We start from the raw sequence: 21,552 nt of genomic DNA, 5'->3' as shown, positions 1-21,552 counted from the left end.
GGAATAGTTTTGGGTCATAAAATCTCCCAAAAGGGGATTGAAGTGGATAGAGCAAAGGTGGAAGTGATTGAAAAATTACCCCCACATATATCAATGAAGGCCGTGAGGAGTTTCCTTGGACACGCAGGATTTTACAGACAATTTATTAAAGATTTTTCTAAAATTTCAAAACCTCTGTCTAATTTATTAATAAAAGATACTCCTTTTGATTTTAATGCTGCAGGCCTTCCTCACTTTGAAGGAGAAGCTTGTCACAACACCAATTATGGTGGCACCCGATTGGAGTTTGCCATTTGAACTGATGTGTGATGCTAGTGATGTAGCTATTGGTGCTGTCCTCGATCAAAGAAAAAACAAGGTATTCCAAACTATATACTATGCTAGTCGGACCTTAAATGTGACTCAACAGAATTATGCAACCTCTGAAAAGGAACTCCTAGCAGTAATATTTGCATTTGACAAATTTCATTCATACCTTGTTTTAAGTAAAGTAATTGTCTACACCGACCATTCAGCCTTGAGATATTTACTTGCTAAGAAAGATGCCAAACCTAAGTTAATTAGACAGATTTTGTTGTTATAAGAATTTGACCTAGAAATTAGGGATAAGAAGGGTGTAGAGAATGTGGTTGCTGACCATCTGTCTAGGATAGAGGACACAAATCCTAAAAAAGGAGATGAAATACCAATAAGAGAGGAGTTTCTTGATGAACAATTATTTGCCATTTTAAATGCATATATTCCATGGTATGCACAGTATGCAAATTATATTGTCACAGGTGTTCTTCCTTTAAATCTTACTTTTCAACAACAAAAGAACTTTTTGTCTAATGTTAAACATTATTTGTGGGAAGAACCATATTTGTTCAAAGTTTGTGCAGACCAGAGTATTCAACGATGTGTGCTTGAGGAGGAGATGACATCCATTTGACATCATTGCCATGACAGAGAGGTAGGTGGCCACTTTGGGCCAACCAAAACAGTTGCAAAGGTACTACAAGCAGGTTTTTACTAGCCTACATTGTTTAAGGATGCTTATGCTTATGTAGCATCTTGTGATAGGTGCCAAAGAACAGGGAATATAGCTAGGAAACATGAGATGCCCTTGAACAATATTATTGAATGTGAATTATTTGATGTTTGGGGGATAGACTTTATGAGACCTTTTCCTAATTCATTTTCTAATAAATACATCCTTGTGGTAGTCGACTATGTTTCTAAGTGGGTGGAAGCTGAGGCATTTAAAACAAATGATGCTAGGGTGGTTGTTAAATTTTTAAGGAAACATATTTTTACTAGATTTGGCACCCCTAGGGCAATTATTAGTGATGGTGGGACACATTTTTGCAATAAACAGTTTGATAATCTTTTGAAAAAATATGGGATCACACATAAGTTTGCCACTCCTTATCACCCACAAACTAGTGGCCAAGTAGAGGTATCTAATAGGGAACTGAAACGAATTTTAAAAAATACCGTTACCTTTAGAAAAGATTGGTCTTTGCGATTGGATGATACATTGTGGGCATATAGAACAGCTTTTAAAACCCCCATTGGTATGTCCCCATATAGACTAGTTTTTGGGAAAGCATGCCATCTCCCTGTTGAACTTGAGCATCATGCATAAGGGGCTACAAAATTTCTTAACTTTGACATGCAAGCTGTAAGTGAAAACAGGTTGCTGCAATGAATGAGATGGATAAATTTCGATGTCATGCTTATGAGAATGCGAAGAAATAAAGAGAGAACAAAAAAATGGCATGACAAGCATATCACAAAAAAAGAGTTCGTCGAAGGGTAAAGGTGTGTTGCTCTATATTCTAGACTAGATTCTAGGTAAGTTAAGGTCCAGATGGTCAAGACCTTTCATGGCCACCCAAGTGTTTCCTTCTGGCGCCATTGAGATTTCCCATGAGGAGAAAGGCACGTTCAAGGTGAATGAACAACATCTAAGCATTACTCAACATTATGAGAGGAGATGGAAAAAGATAAGATCTCCTTGGCACTGCATGAACTAGAATAAGCAAGAGCAGAAAGTCAAGCTAACGACTCTAAATTAGAACTATAATTTTTTTTCTCTCTTCTCAATTATTTTATTTTGTTTGATTGTGTTTTTTATTTTTGTTGTTATTGTCGCAACAAGGAACAAGTTTGGGAAGCCTACGTGATAGAAGAAGAAGACAATTTTGAGTAAATAGAACACAAGGTACTTTGTGTCACTTTACACAGCCGTGGCCATGTTGACGGATGAAAAGGTTGCAAAGTCCAGCCTTCACCACAGGGTGCCCCGTGTCACTTTACACATTGTGGCTTCAAAAAAAAATGACAAAAAAAAATATTATTAATATTGTGCAGTAGAAACCACGGGTTACCCATGGTTTGTCGCATGGCCTGGCCCATGTGAGGGACCATGACCACACAATTTAAATAAAAAAAGAAACAAAAAAAACAAAAAAAATGACCATATATATATATATAAATATATAATATATATTAATTATATATATATATACTATATATATATATATATATATGGTGCAGTAGAAACCACGAGTTACCCCATGGTATGTCACATGGCCTGGCCCATGTGAGGGACCATGACCACCCCAATTAAATAAAAAAAGAAACAAAAGAAAAAAAAAAAAAAAAACAAAAAGTTTAAAGAAGGAAAAAGGGAAAGTGGCGGGTCATTACCCTAAAAAAACACAATTTCTTTCTTCCCACTCTCCACTGGCTATTCGCCGCTCCAGCCGTCTTCTTCTCCCAACCAACTTTGTTTTCTCTTTTCAATCTTGTGCATTATTTCTTTTTGTCCTTTTCTCTTTTAAGGTAAGTATTTCCTTCTTTTCCTTTATTTGATTTTGGTGGGATCATTAATTTATTTATTTTTCATATGTTTGTTTGTTTTTTTGTTTTGTTTTTGTTTTTTTTTTTGCCATAGAATGCTATGATTGTTGTTGGGTTTATACCTCGGTGGGGTCATGCTGCACTTGCTTCTTTTACTACTCGTGTTTTGTTGGTGTTTCTTTTTACATTCTTCTGCCAATTGTTTAGTTTCAGTTTTTACTTTGCCACTATTAAACAGGGGATTTTTGTGTCTTGTTTGTTTGTTGGATATGGGTGTTACTCTACTAAAGTCCTTAAGTTGCTCTAATTGAATATATTATTAGTTTAACACCCTCTGAACGTACACAGATCGCCATTGTCATTTTGCTACTTCATTCTTCTCTGTTTGTCTTGTTTTAGTTCATTTTTGTGGCTTTATTTGTAGGCATATCGACTTGAGCACTTAATGGGTCCACGGAAGAGACTGAAAACTACAAAAGGAGCAAAGTCCTCGTCTTCAAAACGATCGGCATCTTCCTCTTGGAGATCCACAACTCCAAACATTTCAGGATCTATCATCTTCAAAAGCAAGGAACAAGAGGAAAGGTATGCCACTCTTGCCCAACGGCCTGTCATTTGTACACGTTATATGGAATGTAGTGTTGCTAGAGTTAGACTTAAAAGACAAAATTAATCAACTGCTTAGTAACATAGAGTGGACTACATTTATGGGGTTGAAATCAAGTACTTATGTCCAATTAACCTTAGAGTTTCTTAGTTCTTTTTTCCTATAAGGTAGTCGCCAAAGATAGTCAAGATGAAGGATGCATTTCATTTAGATTGTTAAACCAAGACCATTGTCTCAATCTATAGCAGTTTAATGAAATTTTTGGTTTCTCTAATTTGGGATTCAGATTTCCTCCTCCTAAATATGTTGAAAACGTAGCTTGGCACGCCTTTACTAACACACACAACCATATGATGCTAGTTTTTCTAAATCCACCCACTTACGGAACCCTACACACCAATACATTCATAGAGTCATGTCACATACCATTTTCGGGCGAGGAGAAAGTAGAAGGGTTGTCAATAAGAGTGAATTGTTTTGTTTATGGTGCATGGAGAAAGGTCATAAACACAACTCGGGTATTTGGCTTTTAGGACATTTGAATCATGTAGCACCTAGTCGGACCGGTAAGATTGCAGTTGGTGGTTTAATCCACCACTATTGCTAAATATGTCGGCATCTCAGATGCGCAATTAGGAGAGCCCATTGTAGGTAAAGAATGAATTGACCTTGCTACCTTAACTACTATGCATATGTGTATTCCCTATCGTGGTCGGTATGTTTTACAAGATGGACAAAGATGTCCTATTCTACCACCAACCAACATTGCTCAGTCTAATCCCGAGGATTTGGCTTCCAAAACGAACAAGTGATCATTGATACTACTGATGCTAGTCTCTAGTTTTTGCATTACAGTCTAATCCAGAGGACTTGGCAAATGACACTCCAATAGGCTTTCACGCAGAGAGAGCTACTAAACATTGAGGATCAAGCCATTCCGGCTCCACAAGCTCAAGCACTTGTGACTCTAGAGATGCTCTTACAGGTAATGCAAAGACTAGAGACTAGCATCAGCAGTATCAATGATCGCTTGTGAACAAATTTGGCTTCCAAAACGAGCAGGCGATCATTGATATTGCTGATGCTAGTCTCTAGTTTTTGTATTACTTGTAAGAGCATCTCTAGAGTCACATGTGCTTGAGCTTGTGGAGCTGGAACGGCTTGATCCTTAGTGTTTAGCGTAGCTCTCTTTGTGTAAAAGCCTATTAGAGTGTTATTTGCCAAGTCCTTGGGAGTAGATTGAGCAATGTTGGTTAGTGGTAGAATAGGACATCCTTGTCCATCTTGTAAAACATACTAACCATGATAGGGAATACACATATGCATAGTAGTTAAGGTAGCAAGGTCAATTCATTCTTTACCTACAATGGGCTCTCCTAATTGCGCATCCGAGATGCCGACATATTTAGCAATAGTGGTGGATTAAACCACCAACTGCAATCTTTCCGGTCCGACCAGGTGCTACATGATTCAAATGTCCTAAAAGCCAAATACCCGAGTTGTGTTTATGACCTTTCTCCATGCACCATAAACAAAACAATTCACTCTTATTGACAACCCTTCTACTTTCTCCCCGCCCAAAAATGGTATGTGACATGACTCTATGAATGTATTTGTGGGCAGCGTTCCGTAAGTGGGTGGATTTAGAAAAACTAGCATCATATGGTTGTGTGTGTTGGTAAAGGCGTGCCAAGCTACGTTTTCAACATATTCAGGAGGAGGAAATCTGAATCCCAAGTTAGAGAAACCAAAAATTTCATTAAACTGCGATAGATTGAGACAATGGTCTTGGTTTAACAATCTAAATGAAATGCATCCTTCATCTTGACTATCTTTGGCGACTACCTTATAGGAAAAAGAACTAAGAAACTCTAAGGTTAATTGGACATAAGTACTTGATTTCAACCCCATAAATGTAGTCCACTCTATGTTACTAAGCAGTTGATTAATTTCGTCTTTTAAGTCTAACTCTGGCAACACTGTATTGTCCATATAACGTGTACAAATGACAGGCTATTGGGCAAGAGTGGCATACCTTTCCTCTTGTTCCTTGCTTTTGAAGATGATAGATCCTGGAATGTTTGGAGCTGTGGATCTCCGAGAGGAAGACGCCGATTGTTTTGAAGACAAGGACTTTACTCCTTTTGTAGTTTTCAATTTCTTCCGTGGACCCATTAAGTGCTTAAGTCGATATGCCTACAAATAAAGCCACAAAAATGAATTTAAACAAGACAAACAGAGAAGAATGAAGTAGCAAAATGACAATGGCAAACTATGTACGCTTAGAGGGTGTTAAAATTTACTTTGCCACTATTAAACAGGGGATTTTCGTGTCTTGTTTGTTTGTTGGCTTGTAAAAGGGTGTTAAGGTATATCAAAGGTTCTTTGCATTATGGTCTTCATTTCAAACCAGCAAGTGCTCTACATGTAGAGTGTTGTGCTAATGCTGATTGGGGTGGTAACTTAGAAGAGCAAAGATCAACCAGTGGCTATTGTGTATACTTAGGACCAAACTTGATCTAGCGGAGTTTTAGGAAATATAAAGTTGTTGCTCTTTCCTCCACATAAGCAAAGTATCGAGCTCTTGTTCAAATTGCCACAGAAATAGTATGGCTATAAAGCATGTTCACTGAGTTGGGGCTGTCTTTTCATACTGTTTCGATGATATAGTGTGACAACGTTAGTGCTGGAGCACTTGCATCCAATCCCGTGTTTCATGTCAAGACTAAACACTTTGAGATTGATGCCCATTATATTCGAGAACAAGTTTTGGCAAAGAAAGTGGTTATTCAATATGTTCCTTCCAAATTACAAATTGCAGATCTTCTTATTAAGGCTCTGTCAACTGCTCATTGTAGTGAATTAAGATCCAAACTAAATTTGATATCACTAGATGATAGTTGCAAATGAGTGTGCGTTTGCTGTCTGTTAGTATGTTTCAGTAGTCTTTACTACAGTTAATTGGTTGTCTACAGACTGCTCCAGTTTCTCTCTTATGGTCTACAAATGGTAGTGCTCTGCTCTACAATCATAATCTATTGCAATCATATTCTGATAGGCTTTGTCAGCTGCTCATTTTAGTGAACCGATCCAATTTCTCCCCTGTGGTCTACAAATGGTAGTATTCTGCTTTGCAATCATAGTCTACTGCAATCATAGTTTGATCCAGCTTTTACTAGTTGCCAAACGAACAAGTGATAGATCTGTTCTGCAAGTTTGTGCATGCTTTACCAATATTTCCATAGATTGCTTATTAGTCTGCCACAAGTGCTCTCTTAAATAATCAGAAAGCTACTGATGATAACAGCTCAGATTGTTGAACCAATATTTTTTAGAATAGTTGAATCAGTTCAAAAGGCCTACCAATAGAAACTCATATTAGAGGTAGTTTGGTTTAAGGGGGAATATTGACCAAAACAGGTTAATACCCTTCTAAATGAGTCAAAGTGTTGCCGTTTTGGTAAAAAGATTAGTTAACATTGTCGTTTTTGTAGAAAAGAATCAGCTAAGCTACTTGTTATGCCTAAAAAGTCACGCTTATGTCAACCCAATAAATGTCTTTTTGTACTAGCTGTCAAACCCATATCTGCTCAAAGATATTCATACCAACCTTATCTCATTTTAAGAGATGAATGGACGAGAGCCTTCCATGTGTCAAGACAACTTGCAAAACACTCATTACACTAACCTCAAAGGTGTATAAATTGGCACTTCTCTTTCTGAAGAGGGGGGCTGGGCATATGAGAGCTAAGCGTAGATTTGTTCTCAATTCTTTCTCTCTGTAAACATTGTATTTCTTCATCTTTGTATGCCTTATGGGCAATATCATAGAAATAGTCAGAGATCAATAAAATAACAGTGGATGTAGGAGTCGCTTGTTTGAGCATCCGAACCACTATAAAAACCTCTCTTGTCAGCCTATTATTAATGTTTTCTGCAACACATATAATCTTAGCTCCATATTCAAATCTCATGGATCCATCATGTGTAATTTCTAAGACTCTCTTAGCACTTTGCACGTGTGAGTCGTTGGCGTCTAAAATCAAGTGTCAACACTACTGAAGTAGCTACTGAATTGTGTTTAATAATTGTACTTGTATACTCTTCAGTTAGTTTTTCAAGAAATCAAGAAATTGAATATTGCCCATTTTCTTGTTCTTTCTCTGTTCTACTTTGGTAGTCATCTTTTGTACACCAAATTTGTTTGCCGCCAGCCACCCTGCAGTTGCCATCCCTGTCGAAGTGTCCTTATCATTTCATCTTCACTTCATCAGTTCCTCTTAGATCTCAATTGTAAGTTGTAATGATACTTCAGTTCATCTCAGACCTCACTTTATCAGTTAATCTTTTTTTGTTTCATGATACTATGATAGTATAAAAGTGAGTTTAGGAGAGTAATGAGAACCAGCCCAAATCATCTTTTTTATTTTCGTAGAAAGATGCCCAGTAATATTGTGACCAAAACTATTTTGAGCATGTATCAGATAAAGAAGTATTCTTCCTCCCTATGGTCCAAACTTTTGTTCAGATTCTTTTTTCTTTTTTAGCAATTTGACTGCATAAATCATCATCGATTAATCTCAAAAATATTTGTTTTCTGAACCTAGTAGAAAGATGCAATAATTCTTAACCCATAAAGAAGAGGCTAGATTTATTATAGAAGGTTCAAAGAGTTGTAATCTAATTAAAATTAAATAACTTGCAAATTACTTAAAAATATATTTTGGGTGGTAAATGACTTTTAAGGTGAGGAGGGTGGTTTTGTGTGCGTGTATGTTTGGGGTTTAAGAAGAAGATGAAATCATCTATTCGGTCCTTTATTTTCTTTCTCTGGGGCTGAAGGTTTATGGCCATGAAAAAGAATCCAAGCCCAATAGTTCATTGGAGTTATTGGGCTACTTGAATTCTGGCCTGTTGGTTTTTGAATATCAAAATTAGGATGAAATAAGACAACCAAATAAAAATGATACACTAACATTCCTTTTTATTTATTTAATAAAAATATTTATATTAAAAAACTTTTAAAACTAGTTTAACATTTATTTTTAAATTATAAAATACTGTGTACCATTTTCTTCATCTTTTTTTTTTTTTTAATATTTGCATTATTTATATCAATAATTATGATATTAATATAGTAATTAATTATAAGAAACTTGAATGGGAGATATATTAATTAAAAAATCTAATTATAATTATGATTTTATACTTTAAATAAACAGTAAATGTTAGGATACCGTGACTTAAAATTTTAATTTAATTTTTTGACACTCTTTGTGAATTGTTCCTTTTTTTTTTTTTTTTGTTTTTTTTTTTAATCTAGTGATGACAAGATAGATCAATAATGATAAACGGTTTTTAATACATGTCAAAAAATTAAGTAAAAAATTTAAGTCACCATATCCTTACCCAATAAATAATTATTTTCATACTATGAACAAAAGTATTTATTATCATTCGACATAATATTATAATTTTAAATATAAAATAAAATATACAAAAATAAATTGAAAATATTTAATAATATTATTTTTAAATCCATAAATTATTTAAGAAAATATAAAATAATATCCATAAATTTTGCATTTGAGAAGAATTTGATACATATGAATAAGAATTTTAAAATATTCTGAGAAGAATTTCACAATGAGAACCTTATATAGGGACTTTTTTTTATTTACTTTTAATTCGTATTGTTATTATGTTCATAAATAAAAATAAGTAAATAGTAGTTAACAAGAATTTTATTCATTAAAAAAATTAATTATAATTTTTATTTATTTAATAAAAATATTTATATTAAACTAATTTGTATACTTATACACTAACATTCATTTTTATTTATTTAATAAAAATATAAAAACAGGTTATAATTCATTTTTAAATTATAAAATGCTATGTAGCATTTTCTTCACCTTAATTTTTTTTTAATATTTGCATTATTTATATCAATAATTATGATATTTATATAGTAAATAATTATAAGAAACTTGAATGGGAGATATATTAATTAAAAAAATCAATTATAATTATGATTATATACTTTAAATAAATAGTAAAGGTTTGGACATCCTAACTTAAAATTTCAATTTAATTTCTTGACACTCTTTTTGAATCGTTCATCTTTTTTAATCTAGTGGTGACAAGATAAACCAATAAGGATAGACGGTTTATAAGGCGTGGCAAAAAGTTAAGTAAAAAATTTAAGTCACAATATCCTAACCCAATAAATAATTATTTTCGTACTATGAACAAAAATATTTATTATCATTTGATATAATATTATAATTTTAAATATAAAATTAAATTAAATATACAAAAATTAATTGAAAGTATATAATAATATTATTTTTAAATCCAGAAATTATTTAAGAAAATATAAAATAATATCCATAAATTTTAATTATTAATTGTTAATTTGTTTAATAGTATAAAAAGAAAAAAAATTGTCCCACTTGTAATAAGGAGTCCCACGCCTCTCCATGAGATTCCTTATCCTTAGAGTCAGCGGTGTGCCATGCTGGAAAATTCAAGACCCGTTGTGCAGTGGGTCGTGCCATGCCAAGGCCCACCAAAATTCGTGCCTTGTCTGCCATGCCGACCCACAAAATTTGAAGGCCCATGGCACGACCCACTATATATCGTGTCGTGTTGTGGGCTGACCCACGTGCTTTGGGGGTTGGCCTACCTACAATTTTTTTTTTAAATATTTAATTTTAATATTTATAAATTATGGTAATTTTGATTTATTATTAATAATTAATAATTATTATAAAAATATTTTATATGTTATATTTAGTGACATTTTGTATTTTAAAAAATATATAATCACTATAAAAATATAATAAAATAATGAGACATTGAAATATTAATTAAATTTCAACACTTTCTATTACTTATAAGTTATATTTATAAATTATAAATACAAACTTAGAATTTAAGATTAAGAATTATCATACATCTTCATTTTCATTAATTTCTAAATTCTTAAAATTTTCAAATATATCTTTAGCAACACGATTTTGAATTTTCATACATCTTCATTTTCATTAATTTCTAAATTCTTAAAATCTTCAAATATATCTTTAGCAACACGATTTTGAATTTTCATACATCTTCATTTTTTTCTAATTTTTCCGTGCTAGCCCATGTGCCTTGTTTAAGGCCCACAGCACAACTTGCTTTTTTCCATGTCGTGCTTTTTTTCGTGTTGTGCCATGGGCTGACACGGCCCACCGTCGGCTCTACTTATTCCTATCTTTTGGGATCATGGGTGGGGCTTAGGATAAATTTTATACAATTCCAATTGTAAAAAACTAGCAACAAACAAGGATTGGACTAATATTTGAAAAATTAGTCCAACCTTATGCATTATCCCACTTCCCAAACGTATTTGTGAATTTTATGCATTTAATTTCTCTGTTGATGAATTTTTTTTGCATTAGAAAATGATGATTCTTAATCTGATTTACTTTAATTTAAAAATAAATAAATTTCTCTATTTTTATCTCTATGTTAATTTCTAATTTATCAACGTTTTGAATTGACCATATGTCTTGCAAACTTGTGATAAATTTGGTCAGTTATGGGCCCCATGAAATTTATTGAGAGATATATGAGTAAACGAAATATTCCCAACCGAGGTGTAGCGAAATCTCAAGTTGATACATTTGGTTACATTTATTTTAGATTCATACCCTTAAACTAATGATTAACATCGTTAGTGACTATTAGGTTTCTAACAGAGATGCATTGTTATAGGTATATTACACAATCATCAATATATAAACTATCAACAATATATTACACAACATAGGTATTTCAGATTCCCATAATTCGGCATGTAAATTATACATTTCATAAATTCTATAAACATGTATATGATGCATAAATGTTTTATAATCAAATTGCCACAACTCCTGTTGTAAACATGGAGACATTAAACGAGTTGGAATTGTTAAGAAGAAAATTGAGAACTAAATTGAATTCATGATGAATAGGTTGATATATCGTGAAACAAACCAAACACAGGTAAAATTGACACAATCATAAAGCTTATGCTATAGCAAACCCAAATGCAAAAAACAGAAAGCTCACAACAACCCCTAATAAAAAGTTATTACCACACATCAACTTATGAACTCTTCAATCTTTTAGGTTGCACTAGTTCATCATCAGATGAAAAATATATAAGATCTTTGTCTTTTGCCCCATCACAGTCAACATCCGCTGTTGATTCGAGAAAACCTTCATCCAACTCATATAAATTCCACAAACTAGAGCTACCGGATTTCTTGGCCCTCGGCTTTAACTCTTCAAGCTCTTTCTCATATACTGGATGTATCCCACACTTCTTCACCTCCAATCCTGGACCATAAATGAAAGTTCAACAAACTCTTGATTGAGTTCTTCAGGCGAAACATACAATAGCCAAAGATGGTCTGACACAGCATTGCCCGAATTCTCTTCAAAACGAATCCCAGGTTTTTCAACTGGATTGATATTGGTAACTATGCAGTAAATCCCATGTGTGCCCATGTCATAATCTTCACTACAGGTAGGCTGATGCTCATGGACATAAAAAACACAGCAGAGAGCATATCCCATCATCTTGTTATCATAAAAATCTGGGGGCCTTTCTATTTCAATTGAAGAAGTCTCACTCTGAAGTTGGAACCACTCTGGAATTTCACTTCCAGGAATAACCATTCCAAATTCATTAATCAACTTAAAGTACTTCCAATTCCAAGGTGCAACTCTTGGCTTTGACATTGCCTGCACTCAGAAAAAGAAAGAGAAGTTATACAATAATGTTTGACTCAAAAAATGAAGAGAGAGAAATAGAAAGACATTGACCTTAAGGAATTCTATGGGCATTAAAGATACCAAATTACGCATGAGCTTTTATGATTTATGAGAAAATTATTTAAATCAACCCTTTCTTAATTTGAAATAAGTTTGAAAACTTTATAAATATAAAAAAAGCATTTGAAATAGTTAATAAAATATTACAAAATGTCAAGAATTGGGAATCAAGATTTAAATTATAACCGTATTTTTAATAAAAAAGTTTTATAAATTTAGCATCACATTTTTAACACGTTTAATTAGATGTCCAGTTATTCACTCCAAAGGTTTGATGTTATTTCAAGATTTATCGTTTAAGAAGTTCACTAGAGTCACATAATCAAATATAGTAACAAGTATCATCATGTATGGACCCAACAATTGATGCGTGACTGCTAGGACCCCAGTCCTTCTTTTCGTTATTTTGGTTTAGTTTAGTTTAGCCTTTTTTTTTTTTTTTGGACCATCTTGTATTTATATTAACGTTTCTATATTTGACTCAACTTAGCTACTTTTCTCCTATTTTATATTATATTATTTTAAATTTGCCCCTCTAAAGTTAATTCTTAGGTCTGACGCACTATCATATAACAAGTTTTGAACCAGGCTCCTCAACAAACAAATTAAAAAGATAATAGGGTAAATAAAATTATAAAGAAAAAGTATAGGAAGAAATAAGAATTTAATATAATTAAGAAGACCCGTTTATTTCAATCCTATAATCAAATATGATTATAAGATGACTATCAAATAACATGCATAACTGGATACAAAATTTGGATGTGCTATTTTTAATGGGATGGGCAAAAATAGAGAAAGAGTTTTGCTGAAGTATCTGGGGAATAATTCTTTTAGAATAAGAGTTATATCACAGTATTAAGATCTTCTTCTAAGGCTCTTTTATCCTCTAAAAGGAAATAATGTCTCAATCTTTTCTATTTATTCAATAGAATATTCAGGTTCAAAGGAGCAAGGAAGAAGATGACAATATAGATTCTTGCTCAAACAAATCTCAACAATACACATTTTTTAACAACCTTTGTTGGACCACACTTGGAAAGAATGCCACCTATAAAGTAAATTTATCATGCAAGTTTCATGAAGAATAGAAGATAATATATCTTCAAATATAACAAGAGTGAGACACCCGTATTGTGAAAAACTAATGATAAAATGTTTATACATAAGAAGAAATGTGCCCCTTTTTTTTTTAATACGATCCTATGAACAGGACAATGTGTAAACATACGACAATATCTTATAACATGTGCAAACAACAAAACAAACACAATTGTGCTTAATCAAGCGAAGTGCATACGTCAAATATAATATGCACTCCATAAGTTGACAAACAACACTTGCAATATCCTTAATTTTTTTTTTTTTTTAAATTCAAACATGGATTCTTGATGACAAGAATGCACTAGTGGACAAAATTAAAGTCAAATTTCTTGTAGCATAGATATAAAGTTTTTTGCCCTTTAGTGTATTACTAGCATCGGAAATACAGATTTGGGTTTAAAGAAAATTGAAATATCACCTCTTCTCTTGTGATCGGATGACAAGCTCTTTAGCCATTGGAGTTAATTATACCTAAGAATCTTGTGTTCAAGTCTACCTAGATCCATTGGACTTGTAGAGTATTCCATGGCCTTAAAGATTAGGCGAGTTCGACTGACAATTGTGCCCGGAAATTGAAGTTGGTAGGAGAAAATGATTGTTTAATACATACAATTTAATGCCTATGTAAATGTGGATTCATCTTCATAAGCACTAACTAATAGAAAAAAAAAATAATAAATAAATAAAAGGGACATTAAATACTTAAACTTGTTATAAAAGGTTCTTAAAGGAGAGTGGTTGTGAGGAGTATCAAACCTTTTCCATGAAAACATATCAGCTTCGAGTAATTCCAAATGTCAGGTCCAAAAGTTTGAACAAACTAAAAAAGTAATTGAATAAATTAAAGAAATGCTCATTTATGTAATTACTCCTTTGGCTAATTAAAATACCACCTTCCATTTACAGTTGTTTTTATTCTGGAAGCATTGCTTCAATGCTTTGGGCCCTGCTGCAATTCCCAAATAAGATAAGTTAAAAAAACATTCCACTTTTGTTAATTTAACCATAAATATTTTATTTTGTTAAAACTACAACCAAAACACACCCGATAATAAAAGCAGAAAAGTAAAAAAAGATATACGATTTACCTTGGTTTATTTCAATAAATGAACTATGTCCAACATTTAAATGAGAATTTTTATTGAGTATCAAAAAACTGTAACAAATACAATGTAAATGAGGGTAGTTCACTCTTGCTCTCTATTCTTTTACTCTAGGTTTTCAACTACTATAAAATGCATATAATAGAAAACCTAACTCTATTTGAGTTTATCCGATCTAACTCGGCCCAGACCCAAATATTAAGCAAATTAATTATGAACCCAATTACTAATTGGGCTTATCATGAAGGGGACATTGTCGAATGAGTCGGTGTATGATAGGCCACGACGTTGGGATAATCTGGTCGTAACGAGCAGGAATGGGTTAAGGCAGATAAGCTGGTCGTAACAAGCAGGAATGGGTTAAAGCAGATAAGCTGGTCGTAATGAGCAGGAATGGGTTAAGGCAAATAAGCTGGTCGTAACTAGTAGGAATGGGTCAAGGCAGATAAGCTGGTCGTGACGAGCAGGAATGGGTCAAGGCAGTTGCAAGATTTCGTGCGAGTTTCAGTTGCAGGATTACGCATGAATTTACGTGCATGAGTTTGCTTAACTGCTGGAGTGTTTTGTTTACGTTATTTCAGTTAGTTTCCCTTTATTTCGGTTTACTTGTACGAGGCTTTGCTTTATTTAAACAGTCACACTCATCAATGAAAGAAAGTAATTATTTCTATGCAAACTGTGGTATACTTCTCACCTGAAGAGAAGACAAATATCTGATCATTTCATTCGCTGCATTTGAGACCTATTAGTGTAAGCCGATAATTCATTAAAGCTAAGAGAAGTATAAACCATATTTAATATTTTTATACATTTCTTTTAAATTTTTTCATCTTAGTAAACACAAGAATTACAAGACTAAAAAGGAGGCGGAAAAAGAAAACAAAAGAATCCGAAATATTACCCAAATAGTTGATATTTATTTGTAATAAAGCATAAATTTATTTACTGTGGAGGAAACTGAAAATATGTTTATCAGATCAAAAGTGCTTTGCTGCTGCATGACTTGAAACTTCCAATACACCCAAATGAGGAGGAGGTTGACGTTGCATTGCAAAAAACACAACTTAAATCAAGATTTTTTTTTTTTTTCCCCTCAAAAGTCAGTATCAAAATAGATTGACATGACATTTTATGTTAGATGACTGCAAAAGTGGAAGAATAAAAAGAAACTAATCAAAGGGGACAGATACGTACCATCCAATTAACTACAAATTTCAAAACGTTTGCCCCCCACCATTCCGTCCATGCTCTGCATTACAAAGGTAAGAATTCCAGAACCCGTAAGAAATCAGTAAAGATATAGCGAAAGACAATTATTTACTCAAGTAATTAAGAAATAAGTCATACATAATCAGGAAAGTTTATTGCTAAATTTGAAGACAAGTTTCAACCTGTTGATGCAGAATTCTCCTCTGCATAACGACTGTAATCAACTATTCTTGGTATAACCTCCCACCGAAGATTTCTCCAATCCGGATCATGTTCTTCAATGGGTTTAATAAGCAGATTTCGGAGAGAGGGGAGAAATTTTATAGCTTGTTCCATTTGATCAGTGAGTCTTGGACATGACAAAATTTTCAAATCCACTAAAGAAGTGAGCTTTTGCATCATTTCCACCGACAGAGATTCTATATCGGGAATTTTAAACATATGCATAGACTTTAAATTGGAGAGAGTGGCAGAAACTCTATTCATCAACATCATCGTCTGCTGCAGCGGTTTTGAACTCGTCTCGCTCAACTTTAGCTCTTCTAGAGATGGATACAGCGGCATAAACGTCAAGTTGAGGCAAGTTTGGATATCTAATTTGGAAAGACAAGGAAATGAAGGCAACTCTGCTCCATTATCAACATCCCTCCTCCACCATCCCTCTAATTTAGGACAATGATAGATTGCGAGTTCCTTGAGTGATGGGAAGAATGTTGAATAACTAGTACTTGCTTCCTCCGAAATATATTCCACCACATCTAGATATGCAAGAGACAAACTCCTCAAATGAGGTAATTGATCCAACGGTGAGATACATTGGCTTCTCTTACATTCTTTTATGCTAATTGAAGTTAGCTTTGTGAGAGAGGATAGCCAATTACATAGCTTCACACCTGTAAATAAACTTATATTAAATTTTTTAAGATTTGGGTGTGGCTTTAGAGCTTCTAACACATTTTCATCAGTGTTTTGAACCTCTCCATTAGAACTTCTCCCCCAATCCAATATTAGAGACCAAAGATATGCTTTCCTTTCCAAGTTGGCCAACTTGCCATTTTCCTCGTACTTTAAATTTTTAATCTTTAGTTTTCCTCTTAAGTTGTTTAACCCCTTTAATTCTTCTATCCCACTGTGTTTACTAGTTCTTTGACTTGCTACAAATATTGATAGAGTCTGAAGATTAGTCAGACATCCTATCCCATAAGGCATTCCACATAAAGAATCACATTTTTTATTTATAAGATGCTTACGGTTCATCATTTTTCTAATATCTCTTGGTAGTTCCTTAAGATTGTCACAATGAGAGAGGTCTAACGTTTCCAAATTCCACAGTCTCGATATCGAATCAAAAAGTTTTTTAATTTGCATATAAGAAAAATTAAGATATCGTAAATGCCCAAATTCACTAAATAAACTCTTTAGCTTACCATTTGAATGCAACAACTTCTTAAACCTTAACTGTCCAAAATCTAATGCTCGCAAGTACTTATAACTTGAAAAAATTTCATAACCACCATCCAAGTCAAATCTCCAATTTGATCGATAAAATAAAAGTATACTTCTTATATTTTTGGCACCATATAATGCAATTGGAAATTTCCATGATTTTTTTACATCCCCACAATCAAGTGATATATGACGACATTTAACATCCACACTTTGATCTGTGGCTATAGTTGTGAAGGTGCATTCAGTTCCTGCAACTGATTTTGCAAGTTCACGCAAAAGATCATGCATCTTACATGCAACTACATTGCCCCATTCATCATATTCTGGGTCTTGGAAAAATGACCTCAAAAGTAAAGTCGTAAAATACTTATTACCAACTTCTTCAACGCGTTCATTCTTATCTAATGCTTGAAGAAACCCTTGCGCCATCCAAAGATAAATCCACTTTTGCTCCTTAATCTTATAATCTTTGGGAAACAACACACAATAAGCGAAACATTGATTCAAATGCGAGGGGAAATAATCATAACTAAGCTTGAGTATTGGTAAAATATCGCTTTCTTTTTCAATCACCTTTGACATTTCATTGTCCTTGAAATGCAACCAATCATCTTCCTCATTAATGCCACTAAGTAAATGTCCTATTGTCATTATAACAAGAGGAACTCCTCCACACTTTGCCATAATCTCTTTTCCAAACTCTACTAGTTTTGAATCTTTTGGCTTTATCCCATCTGCAAAGGCTATCTGCGTGAACAAAGACCAAGACTTGTTTTCATCTAGCACTTTCAAGGGATAGACATAAGAGTTAAGTGTGCTAGTAATCCTAGCAACCTGCTCACTACTTGTAGTTACCAATATCTTACTTCCTCTTTCACCACCCATTAACAAAGTTTTTAATTTGTTCCACATAATGGGATTTTCATTCCATATATCATCCAAATCTAGTAAATATTTTTTCCCATTAATCATTTCTTTGCGTAGGCATTCTTGCAATTGATCTATTTCAAGTCCTCCAGTTTTTCTACCAGTTGCAGATTTTATGATATTTTCCACAATTATTTTCAAATTGAAGTTATTAGATACACACGCCCATATCCTTAATTGAATATAGTTTGTAACATGCTCATCATTGTATACAAGTTGACCAAGTGCAGTCTTTCCTAATCCTCCAAATCCAAATATGGAGATGACTGAAACATTCTCATTAATGTCTGAGTCCAATAGAAGTTGTACAAAAGAGTGTGTTTCCCTTTCTATATTCATGACTCTTTTTTCATCAAGACTCTTAGTAAGTTCGAACTCCTTGTCTTTTTCAGTCACATCTAGTTTCTCCCTAATTGTCTTAATCTTATGAGCTATATTAAGACTATATATAATTCTGATTAGATTTGGAGAAAAAGATGCATACCTCCACTGCCATTTTATTTCCAGTCATTACCTCTCGCTGTTGAAGTTAAGTAGAGAAATCGTCCAGTAAGTCATCAGCTTCATAAAATGCATCTTTGAGCCTTTGAATCCAATATGTCACCGCCGCATAGTTCTTTCTGTTGTGCTGCTCCTCAGCATTGAATAGTACGAGTCTGATAGTGTTGACAGTGGTACTGAGTTTGTTGTGAAGTGAATGTTGAAACGGCGTCGTATTGAGTTAAATGGAACGGCGTCGTTTTTGGGACAGCCCATGAGTGATCCTGACCGCAAATTCAGAATGGAAGCCAACGGCTGAGATCTTGCCTGAAGTCAACACTATAAAAGGTTTAGGGTTTCATATTGTAACAGTAGATCGAATAACGATTTTGAGAGAGCAGTCTTCGTTTTTCTGTAAAAACCTAGGGTTCTTTCTTTGGGTCTGATTCTTCTGTGTAATCTGTGGGTTCTTGAGTGATTTGGGGTTAATCAGTCAAGGGAAAGAACTGCTGTGTTCTTGGTATAGGATTTCCAGGTTAGAGGAGTCCTAGGGCAGATTACGGGTTCAGAAAGTGTTATTCGATCCGGGTTTCTTGGAGTGTCTTTCTCTTGTAATTGAGACTGTAAATCTGGTGTTCTTTAATCGTAGTGCAGCGAACTCTATTTCCAGAGTTCAACGTGGATGTAGCTTGCTCTAATCGGGCAAGTGAACCACGGTAAAAGTTTCTGTATTGTTGATTGTTGTTTTCTTCTTGATTTCTTGTTTGGTTTAGTTTGCTTTATAAGTTGATTGCATAACAGAGTTTTTGAATCTCATCTTTAACACCCCATGACAATTTGCCTTCTCGAACAGCCAAGGACCCCAACATTTTGAAGATTTTCCCTGCAATGCCAAATACAATTCCTTCTGCCATTTGTTCTTGGTTTCGGTAATAAAAATTGATTGTAAGAGGGTAATTGTAAGATCATGTTACTCATATTTATAATAGATAAAAGTAATTACATTCTTGATCAACACAAAAATTTAAAATATGAAAAAGATACCTGACTTAATGATGGAAATTAAGCTAGAAGAAAAGTAATATATACCTGGCGTAATGATAGGAAAAGAAAATCAACCATCAGCACAAGATCTTACTTTGCTTAGGTAATAATCAACCATTAATAAATATTTAAGTTTTCTGATTAGATATTTTAGAGAGGTTAATACGAAGGAACAAAATAGTTTTTTTGAAAATTGTAAATCATAAAATTTCATTCTTGATATTTACATATGTTTATGATTTACATTTTTATAAGATCAAATTTCATTAAAATTCCATATATTTTTTTTCTAATTTTAAAAATACACATATGACTTTTGAAAGTTTTCACATGATTTTCATAGATGTTAAAAGACCCCTTTAAAAAAAAAATTAAAATAGGGGCATGTTTACTTTTGTGGAATGGACGCTGGAATCTCGTTCCACCGTTTACTTTAGTCCAAAATGGGGGAATGCTATTTCTTTTAGGCCAAGAGTAGTAATACTATTGAAATTCTTTTTTGCCCCTATTTTAATTTTTTTTTTTTTTTTTCCAATTTCTCTCTGAAACAGCTGATTTAGAATTTAATAATTATTATTATTATTATTATATTAATAATTGAAATATTGTAAAACTGAAATTATTGTTTTAACATATCTCCTTAATCTCTACCACCAACAACAACCACGGTCGTGTTATTGTCATCGGTTGTCAATCATCGATGGAAACACCCTATCAACGTCATTGTCGACAAGTGCAGAACCCTAGTCTAACAGTCTGGGCAAGTTCTGATGGTCAAAGATACCGGAGGTGACATCATGTGTGTGCAACATGAATAATATGTCGTTCCATGTGATGTCACTTCGCCGACCTTTGACTGCCAAATTTTCCTAGATTGGCAGATTGTGGATGTGTCAGACGAGAATTGTTGCCGTGCCATCAATGTTGACCGACAATTGACTGATGTCAAAATTTTTACTCAAATAGAAAATAATATTTTTAGTTATTAAATAAAATAACAATAATACCACCCTTTCCCAATTCTTATCCTAAAAATAGTATCCCAAATGATGTGACGACTTACTTGGCACATCCACATCATCAATCAACTTAAATATATAAAAATTATAATTAAATCCTTATAAACTTTAATTTTATACGTTAACACACTATCACGTAATATTTTATTCTCCAATACAATTACATTTTTATTTCGATATACCTCTTCTATTTCTTACGCAAAAAATTAAAAATCTAATCAAATTTGCTCAACTTCAATTTACTATAATAAGAAGCATTTTGTTAATTAATGACCTCAAAATAATAATAATAATAATGGCTTCGTTTGGTTGGTTTTTGGGAATATTACTTTTAGTATTCCTAAAAAAGTTAAACAGTAAAATACCCAAAAACTCATAATATTATTCAATTTTTTTTAAACCCATTAAATTTGTTAATTTAATTAAATACCCCTAAATATTTTTTTAAAAATTATAAAAATACCCCAACAATCCACATTTACCAAATTCCGGCCGCCACTGCTAGAAAATGACCGGAATCTGGTAGGATGGCGCACTACCGGCTGAATCTGAGGATCTGGCCGGAAAAGGCCATCAACGACTATCGTTTGTTGGCTGTCGTTGACGAGCAAATACGACTAGATCTGGCCGGAAAAGGCCATAGCGGCGCACAACTGGCAAGATCCAGTCGGTCATGCACTGATACGACGACTCCGGCCACCCTCCGACGGTGGTGGCTGGCTGTCCGTATTTGACGGTGGGTTGGGGGTGTTTTTGTTAACTTTTAATGTTTTATTATAGGGGGTGTTTTGTAAAAAAATAAACATAGGAGGTATTTTATAATTTATAAATCCTACATCGTAATACCCGTCCAATTCAAATTTTTTTTAACTTTTTCCAAAAACACAAAATTGTGAAC

The 21,552-nt window shown here is 33.4% G+C and overlaps 1 protein-coding gene across 1 annotated transcript; it reads right to left on the bottom strand.

The window, feature by feature from the left end:
* Positions 1 to 15,912: 15,912 nt before the first annotated feature.
* LOC116145536 (putative disease resistance protein RGA3) lies at positions 15,913 to 18,450 on the bottom strand. The gene has a single exon (XM_031430988.1). It carries the CDS (start codon positions 18,448 to 18,450, stop codon positions 15,913 to 15,915), a length of 2,538 nt encoding a protein of 845 aa, XP_031286848.1.
* Positions 18,451 to 21,552: the final 3,102 nt, after the last annotated feature.

This window comes from Pistacia vera, unplaced genomic scaffold (genome assembly GCF_008641045.1).
Source record: "Pistacia vera cultivar Batoury unplaced genomic scaffold, PisVer_v2 Contig462, whole genome shotgun sequence".
NCBI lineage: Eukaryota > Viridiplantae > Streptophyta > Magnoliopsida > Sapindales > Anacardiaceae > Pistacia > Pistacia vera.
The sequence above is the reverse complement of the archived record's forward strand: the minus strand, read 5'-3'. Positions and strand labels throughout refer to the sequence as shown.

Excerpts from the sequence above, each read along its gene's own strand:
- LOC116145536 (XM_031430988.1), bottom strand. The coding sequence starts at position 18,450 with ATGAATATAGAAAGGGAAACACACTCTTTTGTACAACTTCTATTGGAC.